General features: G+C 35.6%; 1 protein-coding gene across 5 annotated transcripts in view; it reads right to left on the bottom strand.

The window, feature by feature from the left end:
• The window catches only part of LOC116881433 (anoctamin-3), a 284,096-nt gene that overhangs the window by 149,382 nt on the left and 115,150 nt on the right, over nt 1-19,564 (bottom strand). For 3 of the 5 annotated variants that reach the window (XM_032881227.1, XM_032881226.1, XM_032881228.1), the window contains one exon: nt 15,571-15,689. In XM_032881227.1, the coding sequence (XP_032737118.1) occupies nt 15,571-15,689 (119 nt within the window). Of the gene's footprint in view, nt 1-1,398; nt 1,449-3,911; nt 4,169-15,570; nt 15,690-19,564 lie in introns of those variants that run through there. The other 2 variants (XM_032881231.1, XM_032881232.1) reach the window with 2 other exon arrangements.

Raw genomic sequence — 19,564 nt, 5'->3', positions numbered from 1 at the left:
TGGAAGGCAATTTCGGGGTTCCATACAAAACTAAACATACTCTTATTGTGTGATCCAGAAATTGCTCTCCCATAATCCCACTATATGACATTGTGGAAGAGACAAAACTATGCAAACAATAAAAACACGAATAAAAAGATCAGTGGTTGCTGTAGAGGTTGGGGGAAAGGCTCGGAAGTGTGGAAAGATGAACAACAGGCAGAGGAAAAAGGATTTTTAGGGCAGTGAGAATTCTCTGTATGATATTATAATGATGGCTATATGGCCATTAAATATTTGTCCACATCCATAGAATGTACACCACCAAGAGTGAACTGTAAGATAAACTATGGACCTAATGATCATGATGTGTCAATATAGGTTCATCCTTGGTAAAAAAAATGCACATTTTGGTGAGTAACATTGACAATGGGAGAGGCTGTACATGTGGGGGCATAGGGGGATACAGGAAATCTCTGTATCTCCTGCTCAATTCTGTTGTAAACCTAAAACTCCTCTTTAAAAATGTCTTTAAAAATAATATGTGATTCATTTCCTGAAAAATAAATAGGAAGAGGGGAAGAAAACTCTATATGCAAAGACAAAGGGCATGGAAAAAGGAGAGTATATTCAAGATTTATTAGGGTGTTTGTTGTGGTAGGAGCAATTGGTACCTGGAAGGGCTGTTAAGCAGCATAAAAGATAATTCTTACTGAAACATTTGAGACCTATTGCTCTTATTTCCCTATTCTTCTCAATAAACTGCAAACTTTTTGAAGACAAGAACTAGATTTTATTCATTTTTTAACCACTGTACTTTGCATCGTGTCTAAAATTCTATGTGTGCATGTACACACACACACACACACACACACACACCCCTGACTGAATTAATCATTCAAATTATGATTGTCTTCTCAAAGTCAGCTTTTTCTTTCTCATTAAGTATTTTAATTTGGAATTTTATGCTAATGGGTCTCTTTTCATATTGCATAAAAAATTAAAGGAATAAAAATCACCTGTAATCTTACTATTGTAATTGGTCTCTCACACATACACAATTATAATTTTGCTTTCAAAGCTGCTTTCTTTTTATTTCCTTGACATGTTTCCATGTCATTATAATCAGCCTTAAGGTGATTTTTTGAATAACTGTCATCTCTGTGGTTATATATCTAATGGTTTCCACATTTTGATATTAGAAACTCATGCATCCACCCCAACTACAACTATAGCAGGCTAGAGCATAGTCCTCTTTCGGTTGGAAGGCTGTAATATCATCCCCACTTTCCACCATCGTTCCCCCACCCTCAGGAACAGAATGATTTCATGAAAACTGAAATCTGTTTAAAACCCTTAAAAGTGAGAATGAAATCCAAACTCCCCATCATAAACCCTTACAGCATTGCGCTTGCTTACCTCTCTCTCTCCTCTCATTTCGGCCATCCTGGTGTTCAGTCTCTGTGTTCCTGCCACACAGGCCACATATCAGTTTCTCAAACACACCAAGCTCTTTCCCACCCCAAGGCCCTCCTCGAGGGCACTCTGCCTGGAATGCCTTTCTCTCACACTTCCCTCCTCAGCTGACCTCTCATCTTTCATTTCTTGTCTTTAATCTCTTCTGAGAGATTGCCCCAAATAGCACCCTTTCCACTACCAAGGACCCACTTTAATGACAACTTGTAAACAGATACGTGGGTTGTTTTACCTATTTCTTGACTCCCCTACTAGACTACAAACTTTGCAAGGGTAGAGATTTTGCATGAATATGCATGAATGCATATCCAGCCTTAGTATAGACACTGGCACATGGTAGGCTCCCAAAATGTAGAGTCCACTGGAGATGCTAAGAGAAGTTTTGAAGCAGTCATTCTCAAATGCAGTGCTAGCATCGGGAGCATCAACATCATCTGAGAACTTGTTAGAAATGCAAATTATCAGGCTTCAACTGGAATTATTGTTATTGGAAACTCTGGGGGTAGAGCCTGGTCATCTGTTTGTTTTTTTAACAAGCGCTACAAGTGATCCTGCTATTCCCAGTCTGAGAACAACTGCTGTAAGGTTTCTTGCTAGAATAAAAAAAACAAAAAAACAAAAAAACAAAAAACCCTTTGTTTAGAAGTTGCTGCAGCCAAAATTTCTTAGAATGTGAGATACAGTGATATACAGTATATCACTTGCATATCACTAAATATAGTCTCTCATTTTATTGAAGAAAAAAAGTCCCCAAAATAAATTTTTATATATTTTAATCTAATAATTAGTGATAGTCCTGCTTATAAGTTTACTTTTAAGAGTAAAGCATGCATATTTCTTATGAATATGAAGTATAATTATGCAGCACACACTCTTTCCTGAAAGGAGTCTTCAAATACACAGCTACTTTCATACTGATGGCTGAGTATTAATTCAGTTAAATTCAGGTATAATTATGGAACATTTGCACTTCCTACTTCTATCAAGATGGCTCAAACAATGCATTGATCTGGATGATTTATCTGACTCTTTGCCTTTGAGTTGAAATTTTCCATGGTGATTTTAGTTTTCTTATTTAAGGGGAATCATTAGGTTTTCACATTTCGAATGTCCTATAAACAGAGCTGGTTCATTGAGCAACACAGTATCAATGGGGTCACAAAGAAGATAGAAAATTCATCATTGAAGACAAGACTTCAGACTGGATCCCAAACACCTGAGTTACCTGACCTGCAGAAGTGGATAAATTGTGGCTTTGAATACCATATGATAAGATAGAAATATCCACTAAAGGAGTCAAAATTATGAAGCAGGTGTAAATATTCTTTTAAAAAAGTTAAGGAACTAAAAAGAGAGACGGACGAGAAGCAAAATACTGATTGAATTTCTATAATGTGACAGGCATTGCACGAAGTGCTGCTTTTTGGGTTATCTTCTATTATATTCTCTCCACCTATTTTTATTTACTCAAATCGAAGGTTTTCTGGTTCAGCTAAAGAAAACCAAAAGCCAAGACTTTCTAAGTAGAACAGTCTGTGATGGAGCATACATTATGGTTTTCGGGTGGGTTCTCAAAGAAATAAACATCTTTAAAATATGTGGGCTTTAAATATGATCTTAGTAATTTACTTCCACTAAGAGAATATATTTGAGTATACCTTTCCTGCTCACTGATTTTAAATACTATATAAGGACTCTTTTAAGTGCTTACTTTTCTTTAAGAAAAGGACACTTACTTCCATATCCATTTTAAGTGCTGGAACCATAAATGCAGATTTAGAAACTGAACCTCTGATCTCCAAAGAGAAGCAGTTAATATTTTTAAACAAAGAAATTAAAATGAAGCCTGTAGAATGGAAACAATAATAATTTTACCACCTTTAAAACTGTGAAAAAGGAAAGCTAGCAGGTTGAAACATTTTGTTCCATTGCTTAAATACAGTGACTCTCACAGCGTGTCACTTGTTTACTTTAACATGTTAAGCTATGAGTTATGCTTCTTTAAGTTCAGATTTTTTCTCAGATTTTCTATTTTGACGGAAATTACTTACTAAAATATCTTGCATAAAAATAATTTCTTAAGAACATTTTAAAAATACATACTTTTACAAATAATTGTATTTTATATATTCCTGAATCAAGAATTAATTTTACAGTAGAACTTGTGAGTAATGATTTCAATGAAACCAATAATCAAATGCATTTAAAAATAGTCAAAACTTCAGGGAGGTGCCATTTGTTTTACATGCAAGATAAACACAGATGCTCACAATGTAACAATTTAGATCATATATTTCTTATTTTTTTAAATGCATTTCTAATATTTTGAAATAAGAGACACACTCACCCCCAATTCTGAAACCAATATCAATTATTCTTAATTGGCCTCTCTCCACAGTTTTAAGAAAACAGAAAAGTAATATAGAATTCCTAGATGGATGTACTTTGAAACATACCACGGTCAGAATTCTGGGTTCAGCTGCATTTGGAATCCTTCATTGCTGACAACAGAATTGCAAATGACAATCTTCTTTAAAGCACTCTTCAGCATGACAACAGAAAGTTCTCCCTTCCACTGCCTGCTTTTTTTCCATTAGCTAGAGTGTTACATACTGAATGCTGCATGAAGCATTTGACTGGAGGGATTTTAGACAACTCTTTAAATGCCTGAGTCTGAATAATGATTAAAAAAAAAAAAAAAACCCTCATCTCTTTATAAGAACTTCTCATTGGTTTTTTCTTTCTTTCTTTCTTTTTTTTTTTTTTTTTAATTGATTTAAGAGGGTTGGCTTGAGGGTGGGGTTAGAGGTTCCTGCGTCATTGGTTAATAGCTTCCATGGATGATTCACCTAAGTGACATTTAGTCATATAATGTCAGTGACATTTTGATAATTTTACTGTCAATTTTTAATAATCTATTGCACCTTCTTATGTTATTTGAATGAGTTGGGAGATTAACATAAAAGGTGGGAGGTATGTTTCAGTTTGAATAATAGTGGTCTGGCAAAGAGAACTAACGTTTTTATTGGTGAGCCAGTAGATGTTTTTGATAGCCGAACGGTGTTCACTAGGATTTCCTTTTCTTTCTTTTTTTTTTTTTTTACCTGCAGCTTTTCAAGGAAATTTGCCTTATTTTCTTATTCATGGTGGAAAGGTACAATAGAAACCTTCCTGGTTTCTGAAAACTCCTGCATCCATTAAACTTGGCAATATGCATCACACTGGCTCTGGGCTGCATATAGTGAAGTGATTATAATCTGAAAGCAGTAGAAGTAACTTTTACCTAAAAATAAATAAACAAATAAATAAAATTGAACATTTTCATCCCTCTCTGGTTAACATTCACATGATGAGATGCAACAGAAGATTACATTTATTTCTGTCAAGAAAGCCTCCACAGGACAGCTTGTAATTGGGACTGACAGCTACTGGATATGGTCTTGGATTAATCAACGTACTTAAAAATTGATTTTCTGGTAAGCCACAAAATAGGAAAATTTAACCTCACACAATAGTTTGAAACCTTTAAACAACAAAGGGTAGATTACTATAATCTCTGTGTTTAAACTGCCTGTGGCGTCAAGGGATTAATCAAATTGCCCAGGTGTCCATGACAGAGACCCTATCTGAGCTCTTCATTTGTATCTTATAAGGAATTCAACAGCAATGACTCAATTAAAAAGAAGTCCACAAGCATCAGAAATCATTTAATACATAGAGCAGTGCTTTATTTTTGTTGATGTTTTCTTTTCTTTAAAGAGTGACAGCTGCTTGAAATATTCGTATTTTGATGGGCTCATTGGGTGAGATTAAGAAGTCTGCATGTTGGTGGGAACGGAGGAAAAGGACATGGGAAGACAAAGGGTGAGAAACGGCACAGAAGGGACGAGTATTTTATAGTTTAAAGGATCTGAGCACAGGCGTCTCAGTTTTATTATATTTTTTCTTAAGCATAAAATATTGAGGAAAACACAAAATTCATGGTCTCTAGTGCATAAGATCATTCATTCCCCCAGTAATGTGAACCTGTTCTCTAACTACCTAATGCACTTATCTCATGGCTTCTACAGCCCTTGTGCATACCTCCATTCAGTATAACATAGCCAATGCTTTACAGTGTGCTGGACTCTATACAATTCCCAGCCATATACGAACAGGGAAATCACTTGGTCATTCCAAGCCTCCATTTCCACACCCATGAGATGGGAATAAAAACAGACTCTACCTTTTTAGAATGGTTGTGATGCTAAAACAATACAGGTCATCAACAAAATCCCTGAATAGTCCTTAATAAAGATTAGCCATTGTAGTTATTTAATATTAGCATTATTATTATTATTATTATTATTATTATTTTAAATTTATTTATTTGACAGACAGAGATCACAAGTAGGCAGAGAGTCAGACAGAGAGAGAAGGGGAAGCAGGCTCCCTGCTGAGCAGACAGCCTTATACGGGGCTCCATCCCAGGACCCTGAGATCAGGACCTGAACCAAAGGCAGAGGCTTTAACCCACTGAGCCACCCAGGTGCTCCTAATATTAGCCTTATTATTATTAATGTTCCAACTCCCAATCCTGTGTTCCTTCCACTGCATACATAACCTGGAGGGCCTGGAGGTGGGATATTAAGGAGGCAAATTTGACTTTAAATGTGTTCAAATAACATTAGTTTTGATGTGGCTTCTCTGCCAGGCTTCATGTCTAAGCAGAGAACTGGTTTGATGTGAGCCTATCATTGATCAAATGTATAAATGTCAAGTAGAACAATTATCTAAACAATTTAACCGGTATGCTGACACACTAATTTACTGAGTTTACTTTCACATCCCATAAATGCATACACAAAGTCTGCAGACAAGTTATTTCAGCTCTCATTTTAGAGCTAAGTATTCCAGGGAGGCTTAGGCAAAAGATCTCCCAAGATGAGTTCTTAAGTTCTCATGGAGAAAACCAGTAAGCTGATGATTCAGGAAGCCTCCTATAGGTCTTATTACCTAAACATTAGTGTCAGGAGAAAGAAAGTATCTGTGCATCTTTTTTGTTTACTTGTACTGGCTATGAAATAAGACTTCCTAAGTAGGCATATCTTTTCCTATATAGCTTCGAAAGAAACTAAAGACATCAACCTCATCAAATTCATCCTTCACCTAAATCTACTCTCATAAGTAAAATGTCTCCATGTCCTGATTTTTTACCCCTCTGTTCCACTGTTCTAGACATAGCTGTTGAGCTATTTGTCTGTCTTTCTTTTTTTTCTTTCTTTCTTTCTTTCTTTCTTTCTTTCTTTCTTTTTTTTCTGATAGACAAAGGGAGTTCCCATTCTATATGGGAGATGCATTTGAAAATATTTCATCCACTGATTATTCTGTAACCACCAAGGAATATACACACCTTCTCCCTTGTGGCTACTTTCCTGAAGGTTAGTTATATTCAGTTGAAACAAACTCCTTGCCTTTTTACTTAGTTAGTTATTGATGCAAAAGTAAATTACAAACAGGTCAATCGATTCCTAGGATCTTGTGAGTTAGCCACACAGGGAGTAAAAAGCAGAGAGGTGCCTGGGTGGCTCAGTCAGTTGGGCAGCCTCTTGATTTTGGCTCAGGTCATGAGCTCAGGGTCATGGGATCGAGCCCCTCATCAGGCCCCATGCTCAGCAGGGAGTCTGCTTCAAGATTCTCTCTCCCTCTCCCTGCTTGCTCACTCTTCCTCTCTAAAATAAATAAATAAATTAAAAAAAAAATAAAGCAGAGCTACCTACTTCAGAGCAATGTTTTAAGGGTTTACAAAGGTGTGATTAATATGCAGGTATACATCTTACAGTTCACTGTAAGTCAGTGAAACTACAGTCCGAAAGGCACAGGGTTCGGGAATCAGAGACACGTTATAATCCCACTGTATTCCTGTCTAGCTCAGAGACTAGACAAGAAACTTTTACATCTTTAACTTTTATTTTCTTCATTAGTAAAATGAGACTACTACTCTCACTGAGCTATGGGAAGTTATGAGATAATGCATACAAAGTGTTTACCACAGCTTCTGGTGTATAAGTGACCAATGCATAATGGGGGACAACTGAAAGGCTAATTATGATGGTTACCAGACCACAGAGATGAAGTCCTGAACTGTTCTTCTCTTGCTAGTGTAGCAAGCAGAAGCATAGTTTCAGGAAACAGAACCATCTTATTTTTCAAATCTTGCCTTAGTCATTCATCAACTATGTAAAATTTTTAAATGGGGATAATATGATAATACCTATGGCTTAAATTTAAGAATATATGAAATAAGATTTAGGTCATTTGAAATCTACCACCCAGTGAAAACACTATAAAAATTTGTCATGTATAGTTCTGAATACTTTCTCAATAAGAGATATTTTGATATAATTGATATCAAAACGTACATGTTGCTTTTTATAACAACCTTCTTATATAATCACATGTTATGACCATTTCCCATCATTCTTAACTACTCTGAAAGTTTATTATTCAATTTTCTTTTTTTTTTTAATTTTACCTTTTACTCTCAAACATTTAAGTGTTTAGTCCTCCTCAACCCCTCACAAACTGCCATGTGAGAAACATCCTTAAACAAATTATATGGGCTAACATCTAATTATATTCTCCAGATAAATTATTAGAAGTGGGTCAAAAGGTAAGATTATTTTAAGTTTTTTAATCCTTATTGATAAACTGTTTTCCAGGAAATGAGGATTAAAATACACATCTACCAATAGGCAATAAGAAGTAATAGTTTACAGTGTCAATACTACTTTTTCAAAACTCTTTTTTAATTTGATTCACAAAAACATTGCGGATATTTGTCTTTCTGCAATTGCTAGTACTGCTAATAGTTTTGTGTTAAAATATACTGCTTTTCAATTTTTTTCACTCTTGAATTTATCAATTATATAATTATATCTTTGTAAATTAAGAATATGAACTATTGCTTGGCCTGTGTATTTTCAACCCTGTCAGCTCATTATCATATCTTAAGTTTATCCCTCACTCTAACTTTTTTGTAACTTCGACACTGATTAGTATGTAAATAATCAAATCTATCAAGGCTTCCATGATCGATTTCATTGTGGGTTTAAAAAGACCATTTGGAAAGGTCATTTTACTATTCTGTGATTAGGAAAAAAAAATGCTTATTTTATATTTAGGTACTCATTGTGAGTTTACTAACTATTTAGCTCTTCAATAATTTATCTTGGTATAAGATATGCAGCAGGCATTAAAAATAGTTTAACCCCTTAATGACCTAGTAGTGTGAGAACATTCGCACCTTTTTTGAAAGATCAATATATCATCACTGATATGAAATGCTGCCTTTATCATAACACACACCACACATACACACACACACACACACACACACAACCACACAACCACACATCCCAAGTTTAGGTTTAAGCAAGGTACAGAAGCCTTCTGTAAGGCTTCTAGAAAATATTCTACTAAATCTTCTGTAAAATCTATACTAGCAATCAGCTAGTGTAGCACAAGTCCCCAGCACTCACTAGGGAAGGCTTCTGACAGTCAAAGTAAGTACTTAAGAGGCACAAGGAAAGAAGATGCCTTGTATGGTTGCAGGGAGGATAATGGTTTCCTCTGTATCAGACGAAGACTTTGCAGACAAGACCAAGCAGCCTGGAAAGAAGTCTTCTTATACAAGGCAAAAAAAAAAAAAATAAATAAATAAATAAATTTAAGATGCTGGCCAAAAAGATGAACAAGCCAAGATAACTTGCTGTATGTTCCATAATATATATAAAAATTAAATATTTAGGACACCATTTCCCATAATAGTATTATTAAATAAAAATATTACTTCAGGTCCTAAAGTTATGTAAATACTGGGATTTTCCTTAGAAACTGACTATCCCAATAAATGCAAATAATGAGTATTTAACTTCATATATAATCTTGTCAATTAAGGCAGCCCCATAGGGCTGAGTTTAGTCATTTATCTAACAGTTTAAGTCATCATTATCTCACAATTGCTAGGAAAAAAATACACAAGTTCAGAATGCTAATGATCCCTGTGGATTATCTGGAGGCAAAGAGCTACTGAGGTACATGAAATAGTTGCTGATGTCCATGTGAAAGGTACATATTGCAGGAGACTGCAGAGGCCACTCTCACCTTCTCTAACACATGATGTGTCTCCAGCTTTGACAGAAAATTATTTCTGTTACTAGTTGAGTTAAAGATGAACATCATCTGCCAATGCCAGTTAACAGAGTCAAACTGAATGGCTTTGAAATCTAAATTTAATGAACTACTAAAATATTCATGTCAAGATTTTCCTGATCCATAACCTTTTCCTTTCTATTTTGATACCCGGCATCCTTTAAGAGGAGAAGTCACTGTAATTTGGAATATAGATTCATATTCCCAGACTCATTCATTATTGGTAATACCTGCAATGATTTTCGGCATCCTGAGGGACAGGAGCAGCAAGAAATTCTTCATTAATGTCCACTACAGAAACCGCGGTTCTGCTTCACAGATTTGGTACTTCTCACCTAAACTAACTGTAGATGTTCACTGCAAATTACCCACATCTAGAGACCTCAGCTAGTGTGTAGGACATGGCTCTTTGACAGAGAGGGATTTTGCTTCCAAGGATCATCCAGCTGGCTGTAGATCTTATCTTTAATTATAATTCACAAGGCTCTCGATATTAATGAGATGGAAAAAGGCAATACTTACCAAAACTGTTTTAAAAACAATCCCTCTCTATTCTAGAACTTTGCCTGCAGTCAGCAGGTGCCTCAGTCTATGGGTTTATAGAACTTTTCCTTTTTTTACATTACAATTTGCTTCCTGAAATTTCTTGTCCACGTAGGTGTGACAGAGACTTTTTGTCAAAATGTAAAAAAAGAAACAAATTTGCCTTTTAAAAAATAGCTCTTCACCAATTTTAGTGGGTATTTGTGATTGCTAATTATATACCCATAGTTCAACTGAAGGTAATCTTGGAATTCTACCCCGATTTAATGCTATCACAAAGAAAATCCTTTTGTAAACAGAGGTTTTGTTTTGTTTTGTTTTTCTAAGATAACAACGTCAAAATGTTTTAGATAGTCTGGCTTTGTGGAGGCTGAGAAAATTAAGGCCATCCCACCTCAAGTTTAGCTGATATGGGAAACAGAGGGAGAAGAAAATCATTAAAATTCCTCACCTATTGACAAGCCCTTGAAACAGAAAGAGTGGCTCTCCCCTGGGGACTTAACTGCCCTCACCTTGAGATTTTGCTAAGGACAATCTTAGCCTGACTGACCCCCCGACCCCAACAGGTCCGACCAGAATCCTTTAAGTCCACTTTAACAATTCCTTTAGGAAACTTTATCTCTAAACCTCCAAGATGGTGTCAAGAATCATTCCCAAGTATATGACCCACTGATATACATCTAAAGGGTCTCACAAGAAGATTTTTATTATTGGTTATGAATAACCTTTTCCTCAGACAACAGTTAGCCCCTCAAGGTCCTGGAGACCTCGCTTCCTGAATTCCTTAGATACTTACATCATCCATAACCCCCTTTGTCCTCACCCACCGCCGAGTCCACCCCTGCTCTGCCTTTAAAAACTCTGACTGTAATCTGGCTCGGGGTCCAAGTCCCTACTCCGCTGTGTCGGGTGTACTTGGGCCCAAGCTTAAGCTTGTCAAATAAACCCTCATGTGATTGCATCAGTGCTTGGCTCCTTGGTCTCTCAGACGCGAAACCTCGGGCACAACAGCTTGATACTATGTTATTTAGGTTATGACATTTAAAATATACTTGGGTTCTGTAGAGTGAAATTGGTAATATGAGTATGCGTCAGGAAAACCCAGGGACAATTTTTCAAATCTCAGTAATTGAGGAGGAATTCACTTTATGTTAACAATCAACTGGTATCAGCCAACAGGCCATCCTTTAACATTTATGGCTGCATCCATTACCTACTTCCGAGAAACAAATCATCAGCAAACAGTTTTCATTTAGACCATGATTCTGTGGGTAGGCTGGGCCCAGCTGGGTAGTTCTGATCTCAGCAGGGCTTTTACAGGTCTGAGTTTCTTGGTCTTTGTCACTGAATTCTCTCACACCTCTGCTTCAGTTGGGGCAACTGTGCTCACGGGGCCCTGATCCACACGACTCATCCTTAGACATGCTAGTTCATGCTAGAGGCAGAGTCCCAAGACAAAGAATGCAAGTGCAAAATCTTTTGAGTCTAAGGTTCAATGTTGGCACATTGTCACTTCTGCAGCATTCTACTAGCCAAAGCAAAGCCCAAGGCCATCCTAATGATTATATCTCTCGATGAGAGATGGTGTAATGTCTCATTGAAAATAGAGTGGATATGAGGAAGAAAGACTGTGGCCTATTTTCCATCTACTGCAGTGTCTTTGAGTTATTTAAATATGGCTCCTACCAAAAAGCCTGAATCTAGCTAAATCAGGACTTATCCCATAGTTAGTGTCATCTCTCATTTCTAGAGCCTCTTAGCTTTCTCCATTTATAGGCACACATCCTGTAGTGCACCCTAATATCTGGAAAGCAAAACCTGTCTATGTGTGCCATATTTCTCTTTTCTACAAATGGCCAGGTTTTGTACATACTAGCTTCCAAATAAATAAAATAAATATTTACTACTATTTACTATTACTTTATTAATACTACTTCATCATAGTTGATATATCAATATCATAGCTGTTTTTATTTTCTAAAATATTGAAGTATTTTGGTATAAATGACATACCAAGTGTTCACAATTTGTTCAGTTTTGTTTTGTTTTAGAGAGAAAGAGAGTGAAAGTGAGGGGGGGGAAGGCCGAAGGAGAGGGAGAAAATGCCTAGCATGGAGCCTGATGCTGAGATCATGACCTGAGCTGAAATCAAGAGTTACATGTTTAGGGGCACCTGGGTGGCTCAGTGGGTTAAGCCTCTGCCTTTAGCTCAGGTCATGATCCCAGGGTACTGGGATCGAGCCCCGCATCGGGCTCTCTGCTCAGCGGGGAGCCTGCTTCCTCCTCTCTCTCTGCCTGCCTCTCTGCCTACTTGTGATTTCTGACTGTCAAATAAATAAATAAAATCTTAAAAAAAAAAAAGAGTTACATATTTAACTCACTGAGCCATTCAGGTAGTTCACGACCTAAAGTAAAGTATCATAAGGATACAACTAATTGTTCTGAAACTTAATTTTAGAACAAGCTATAGTGCCTTGCAAATGCACTTAGCTTGCTCAATTATCATAAGCAGTGGACATGGGATCAAAATTTAAACTCACCACGCTGACCCAAGATCATTCAGGAAGCATTTGCACGATAGTTGATGAATCAAACACTCCAGACATTTCTAGACTTGCTTGTCTGTTTTTACAGACAATGAGATGAGCTCAACAGACTTCCTCATAAATTCAATGTAAGATACCACCTTGGAGGATTTGGAATTATTTCCTATGAAACTAGTTTATAGCTCATGGCAAATTTTGTTGGAAAGCTCCATTTGTTTTTCTGTAATCCCATACAGAATATGGCATATCATTACTCACAATATAGTAGTTTATATTAGCATTCACTTTCCCCTGGGATTTGTGCTCCCTTCCTGTTGACTCTATAAACTTGTTCTGTCATGTCTAAAATAATTCCGTTGCAAATGAGTAACTTTTGTAAAGATATAAAATATCAAATGCATTGCATCTTATGCATAAGACCTGTTGCAACCAGTACAATTATCCCAACCAAATAATGTGTGAGGTAAGATCTTCAGCCACGAAATTTATACATATGTTAATACATGCTAATTAAACAATATGAAAGTTGCTGTCTATAGCACAAAAATGAGGAAATCTTGTTAATTTCATAAGGTCTATCTTAGAATGTATGTAATCTAATATATACACACTAATATGTGTATAAATACCCATATCATTTAGTGGTGGGATAGAGTAAGAGGAAGGTTGACAAATTTATAAGGGGAAGTATATCTAAATACCAAATGGCATAGTCCAAATGGTACAAATATAGGTTACTGCTCTTTGAGCTTCCCTGTGACAAAGGTACACAAATAACACATTCTAAGGAGATTATTTTGTCCTTCATTTGTACATAAGCAAGTAAACAGTTAATGGCTTTCAAACACTTTATTCTTTTTGTCACAAGACCACTTGTTCAAATGGAATTTATGCTGTGCTCTAACCTATGAGAGGACAAAAGTAGACATATTTTAATAGAAGCTAAAAGAATGAGTCTAAAAACATTCAGGTGATGCATTACTTTTTTTTTCTTTTCACATTTTGAGTAGAAGTGCAATAGCAGAAAAGTATGTATTTGGACAGATTCAATAAGACATTACACTAGCATTTCTTGGATTGAACAACTGTGGTCTGTTATCATCACACACCATTCTCTTATTTTAACATTAAAAATAAAATATGCAAGCAGGTTTAACTATTCTTTTTTTTTTTTTTTTTTTAATAAGATTTATTTATTTAGTTGAGAAGCAGAGAGAGAAAAAGCAAGAGAAGGGGCAGGGGCAGAGAGACTCAGTCTCCCTGTGAGTGCAGAGCCTAATCTGGGGCTTGGTCCCACGACCCTGAGATCATGACCTGAGCTGAAATCAAGAGTAGGCTGCTTAACTAACTATGCCACCCAGATACCCCTTAACTATTTCTTCTTAACTTTCATATTCTACAGTTCAAGTCTAGTCAAAGTGAGACTGAGAAATGGCTACTCTTGAATAGAAATGACATGGCAGGTATCTTTGGTGCATGTGGTAAATTCTAGGGAAGCAGATAAGACAGAGTTTATTTAATCTTAGTTCCTTTTCTAATTATTTAAATCATACTATGTTTGTCTTCTTATTGGTGCTACGGGAATCTTGAGGAACAACATCTGGGTTTTTTCTCAGTATTTCCGATAACTCCTCCTTCTCTCAGGTGAACTTGGAATAATGGTTTACAGATAGCAGAAACATTCTAAACACCATGTTGATCTGACAGACACAGGAAAGCAGATGAAGTAAACAGTGGGTAGATGAACCCCTGATTTGTAAAGATAACCTAAGAATTATTGGCACAAAATACTGACCCCACTTAACACAAAACAAAAGAGGAATGAAGAAATTTGACACCAGCATTTATTTCTACATCTATTTATTAATGTTGGTCTAATTTATGAGGGTAATATTTAAATTTTGTCATGTTTTTTCTCTGATGTTTTAGTGGTGACTAATGAAGGGATTTGCAAAATTAATTCAGGCCAAACCAATCAAGTATTAGAGAAATACTTTTTCAAAGATGAGACTATTTGCCATGCAGTGACAGTGAAAGCTAAGTCATTTCCTGCGTTAAACCGCAAATTTCTTTTACAAAGGCATTCCCACTTTAATCAATAGAAAATAATGGGGAAGAAGAAAAAGTGGGCTTAGACTGAGCCAGATATTTCCTTGGAACATACCAAAAAGGGACAGTATTTGGTATTGAATGACCAAACTCAGATGCTTTGAAGAGTCCACAAAATCATTTTGTTTGCGGGATGAAGGCATTGCTGCAGCCAGGGTTTTTAAAAACTGAACTCTAGCCCAGTTACCCATCTGCTGATGGACTAGAGTTTTAATGAGGTGTTCTCAGCTTCCAGGTTGTTATAAAAACCTGCTATATAGTCAGTCTTTCCTATGCTCTAAATACTTTCACACGGTTATCTCAGGCACTCATCAAAGAATTCTGTCAAGCAGACAACATAATACAACTTTACAGATGAGAAAAACAATGCTCAGCAACTTTAATTAACCTGCTCAAATGATCACAAATAGTAAGGCATGGAACTAGAATTCAAATCTGGGTCCATTCCATGCTCTCGTGAAATCATGCTGTCTTTCAAAAAGTATGAAAAAATAAGTTAATAACCCTCTAAAGGTTAATTTTATGTTTCAGAATTTAAAAAAATGTTGATAACATAAAGCAATATGATGTCTACATACAACTTTCCATCTTTAAGTCCTTAAAAATACATATTAACCTGTGTGCCCTCTTCTCTCCAGCACAATATACATTAATATTGAAAAGAATTGAAAGGTTTTAGAAATGTTACTTTCAAGTGACTTATTGATAGTTTAGTTTGTATTACCTTAGACAATTTTGCCTTGGATTCAGAATTATCTTTGGGAACAGAGTCTTTGATTAGCCGAGATCGGTCATAATTAGCATGTTCTGATTCATCCATGTAATCCTTATCTTTCCCTAGAGCTAGAAAAGAGAAAGAGAAAATTATATCCACTTTTATCCTTCTTCCTTTTCTCTCTCTTTAAATGTACTAATCTCTCTTTTATTCAAGCTTTTCCAAGGTTTAGCCAAGTATAACTTTCTTATGACCCATCTACCCAAAAAGTAAGCAAAAAAAAAAAAAAAAAAAAAAAAAGAAAAGAAAAAAAGGGCTGTAGAATAACATGAAAGCTTCCCTGTAGTGGATTAATAATGAAACTATAGTAACTTTCATAAAAATTAAATGCATCTCTGCTGTTTAGTGGACTTAAACTTTTTGAAAATAAAATTAGAACCATGCAAACTCATCAACTCTTTTGAACATGAAGATAAAGATATTTTTTTAAAGATTGTATTTGCTTATTTCAGAGCGAGAGGAGGAGTGAGTGAGTGAGAGAGTACAAAGAGGGGGATCTGCAGAGGGAAAAGGAGAAGCAGGCTCCCTGCCTAGCGCGGAGCCCTACCTGGGGCTCCATCCCAGGACCCTGAGATCATGACTTGAGCCAAAGGCAGACACGCCCAACCTACTGAACCACCCAAGTGCCCCAGATAAAGGTATTTCTAAAAACTCAACAGATTCCCAAGCATTTATTTGCTTAATTAAAAACTGTATTAATTTTGAGAATTTGTTTTCTTAAAAGTTGGAAAGTTTTCTAAATGTGAATTTAACTCAAGTGGGACAGAAGTCTGAGAAATCATAGAAGCAATTTTCAAAAACGTTACAAGAAAAACTTTTTAAAAATATAAAATCGAAATGAAACTACAGCTGCAAATAAGAAGAAAATACTGAAAACTAATCACCACTAGAATTATAAAAAGGGTAGGCCCTTGTAAGAATATATATGAACAATAAACAAGCTATAATCAATGCAACAGTATAAAACAAGAAACCTCTATGGGTCTGTCAGTCCAACCAAAGACTGCTGACGTGCTTCAAGCAATTTGTATTCCGTGTGATAGAAGTACCTCTTCGAGTTCAAACACAGACAAAATCGAATATATTTAGCCTTTTCAAATAAATGAAAATGTTTTGGAGAGCTATTTTATCCCATCTGTTAACACCTATCAAACATAAATTCTGACATAGACAACTATGTATAACGCTTTAAAGATTTCAATCATTTGATGTAGTATTAGAATAGAAAATTTTTTATAATATATGCACTAATGTCTTTTATTAGGAGTCTTAAAATCTGCTATAGCATATATTATGCCATGTACAGCTAGACTATCAGAATCTGAGTAGTGGTATGAATTAAGACTGGACAGGTAATATTATGTCGTAGTATGTTATTAATTGCCAATTATGTTTAAATGCTCTAAGCACTTAGGATTAAAACCAGAACTACTAAAAATAGCTAACACTGATTGATGGTTAACAGTTGTTGAGTATATTCTAAGAGCCAGAAACTTTACAGGTATTATTTCCTTTACTCCCCATAACATCTGTACAAATGTGGGTATGGTTTTTACCTACATTAAACAGTAAATAAATTAAAGCAGATGGAGAGTAAGTATCATGCCAAAGTCACTAATTTAGTAAACAGTGCATCTAGAACTCAAACATATCCAGATCTGATTCCAAAGCTGACATTTGTAAATATACTATTATGTTTTCCCTAGATTTAAGAAGATTGCATTTTATTCCTTTAACAATTATTTATTAAACACCCATGATATGCCAGACATAGTTTTAAGAGTTGGAAATGTAGCAGCGAACAGAATCCTGCCTTCAGAGAACGTTCAAGTCCAAGGAGAAAAACAATAAACAACACAAATTAAGGAAATAGTAAGTATGTTTTGTGGTGAGTGCACTAGAAAGTAGAGGGCAGAAAAGAAGGACAGAGGTGTCACAGGTGTGAATGAGGGTGCTCTTTTAGTACAGAGAATCGTAGTAACATTTGAGCAAAGATGCAGGAAAATGAAGCAGGAAGTCACACAGGTAACTGGAGGAAGAATGGTATAGACGGAAGGAAAAAACGTGTAAAACCTGGACTTGTTCTGAATGGGTGTCAGATGAGTGAAAAAAAAAAAAAAAGGAAATTTTGGAGTTAATTTTTTGGATCAGTTACCTAAACCCCATCATGTTGAGCTTGCTGGTTTGTAAGGCACAAAAGTTTCGCTCTTTTTTGAGGCCAATAGGTTTTTTCCTTTCATCTTCTGTCTCTTTCCTTACCTTTCTCCTTGTCTCCTTATCTTTCCCTCCTTCTCTCTCTCTCCCCATCCTTTTCTTTCTTTTGATATTGGAGACACAGGAAGAGACCTTTGTGATTAAATGGCAGTAGGTAAATGGGTAGCGAAAGCTGGGAGCACAAATCACCCTGCAGGTCACAGTACGGCGGTTCCTCAGCCTAAATTTGCCCTATCCTACATCAGTTCTCTCCCTGGCAGTCTCTCTTCTCATCTGTAAAGAGGTTTTTGAAGACGGTCTCAAAGGGTCTTCCTCTATGCTCTAACAACTGTGTGATTACTAACTTAGTGTTTACAAGAGATAATGCAATCTATGTTAATACATCTCATTTACCACGGAATACAAGAAATACAATGTATAGAAGTTTTCCACTCATTTAAACCTTATTCCATTCACAATTACATTTTCTGGGCAGAAATTTTTATATTTTGTTTTGCTTAATTTTAATTCAATTTAGTTTTCTCTTCTTTCTCTTTAATTCCTATAACACAAATATTCCTGGAACAGGAACATCCTTACATCATCATCTTGTTGGAAGAAAGCTCAGTTTTGAAAGTCTTGCCAAATGCTACCAACTTCATGAAAGCTTCTCAGATCCTCTCCTCCTTCCTGCCCCAAAGCTCCAAATAGAATGGACCATTTTCTCTCCTGAATTCCATCACATTTGGTTTTCCCCTCCTTTTCTTTCTCTTTCTCTTCTTTCTTTCCTTCCTTCCTTTCTTTTTGTGATTCTTTTTACTTTTCTGAATTTAGAGAAAATTATCCCAGGACTATGTTCAATCTCTTTTTCATATGTGTTCAATTTACTACAGAGTCTCTAACAACTTGGTCATTAGTGTATCATAGGAGTTAACTTAAAAAGGAAAAGAAAAAAGATGGACTTGTTATTTCAAAAAATCTGGATCATAGTGACATAATTTTTAAAATATCCTTTTATTGTTAGGAATGTAAGTATGTTTCCCTTTCTTCTTGTTTTTCTTGAAAGTATAGGGAAGGATTCTTCCATATATAATAATAGTTATCTTTTTTCCTTTTACTATTAGCAAGATTGCAAACTCCTGTCATTGTAATGTAAATTTCCCTTTCCTATCTTGTCTTTTACAATGTCCCTATGGTGTTCCTATGTTAGAAACAAGAAACCTCTACTCTTACTGACTTAACATACACTATTCTTGAATATAAAAATGTCTTAACTTAGTTCATATTCTTTTGTTAAATACTGGAGTTTTTTCTCACACTAACTTTATACACAATATTCCTGTAACTAATGATTTGTTTTCTTTTTCACATGGATTGCTAATTAATTATTTAATTGCTAGATGTATTAGGTATTCTTCATTCATTAAATAAATATATTGAGCTAGATCCACAGTGTACCAGAGACTATTCTACTTTGAAGGGAGTAGGAATCACAATGAACAAAAATCCTTACCCTCATGAAGTTGAAAGTAATAAAGTTAAGAAAAGAACAAATATAACCCCTATCTATTAAATGATGATATGGTCAATTAAAAAAAAAAAAAAAAGAGGGCAAGGAGATAACAGGGAGGGCAGCAATTTGCAATTTTAAATGAGGTGGCTAAGGATGGCCTTCCTGAGGTAACCTGGAGCAAAGATGCCAAAATGGTAAGTGAAACTCTGTAGGAGAGCATCACAGGCAAAGGTTACA

The sequence above is a fragment of the Lontra canadensis genome, unplaced genomic scaffold (assembly GCF_010015895.1).
Source record: "Lontra canadensis isolate GAN:19392208 unplaced genomic scaffold, GSC_riverotter_1.0 scaffold74, whole genome shotgun sequence".
In the NCBI taxonomy this organism is placed as follows: domain Eukaryota; kingdom Metazoa; phylum Chordata; class Mammalia; order Carnivora; family Mustelidae; genus Lontra; species Lontra canadensis.
This window is presented reverse-complemented; position numbering and strand designations above follow the sequence as displayed.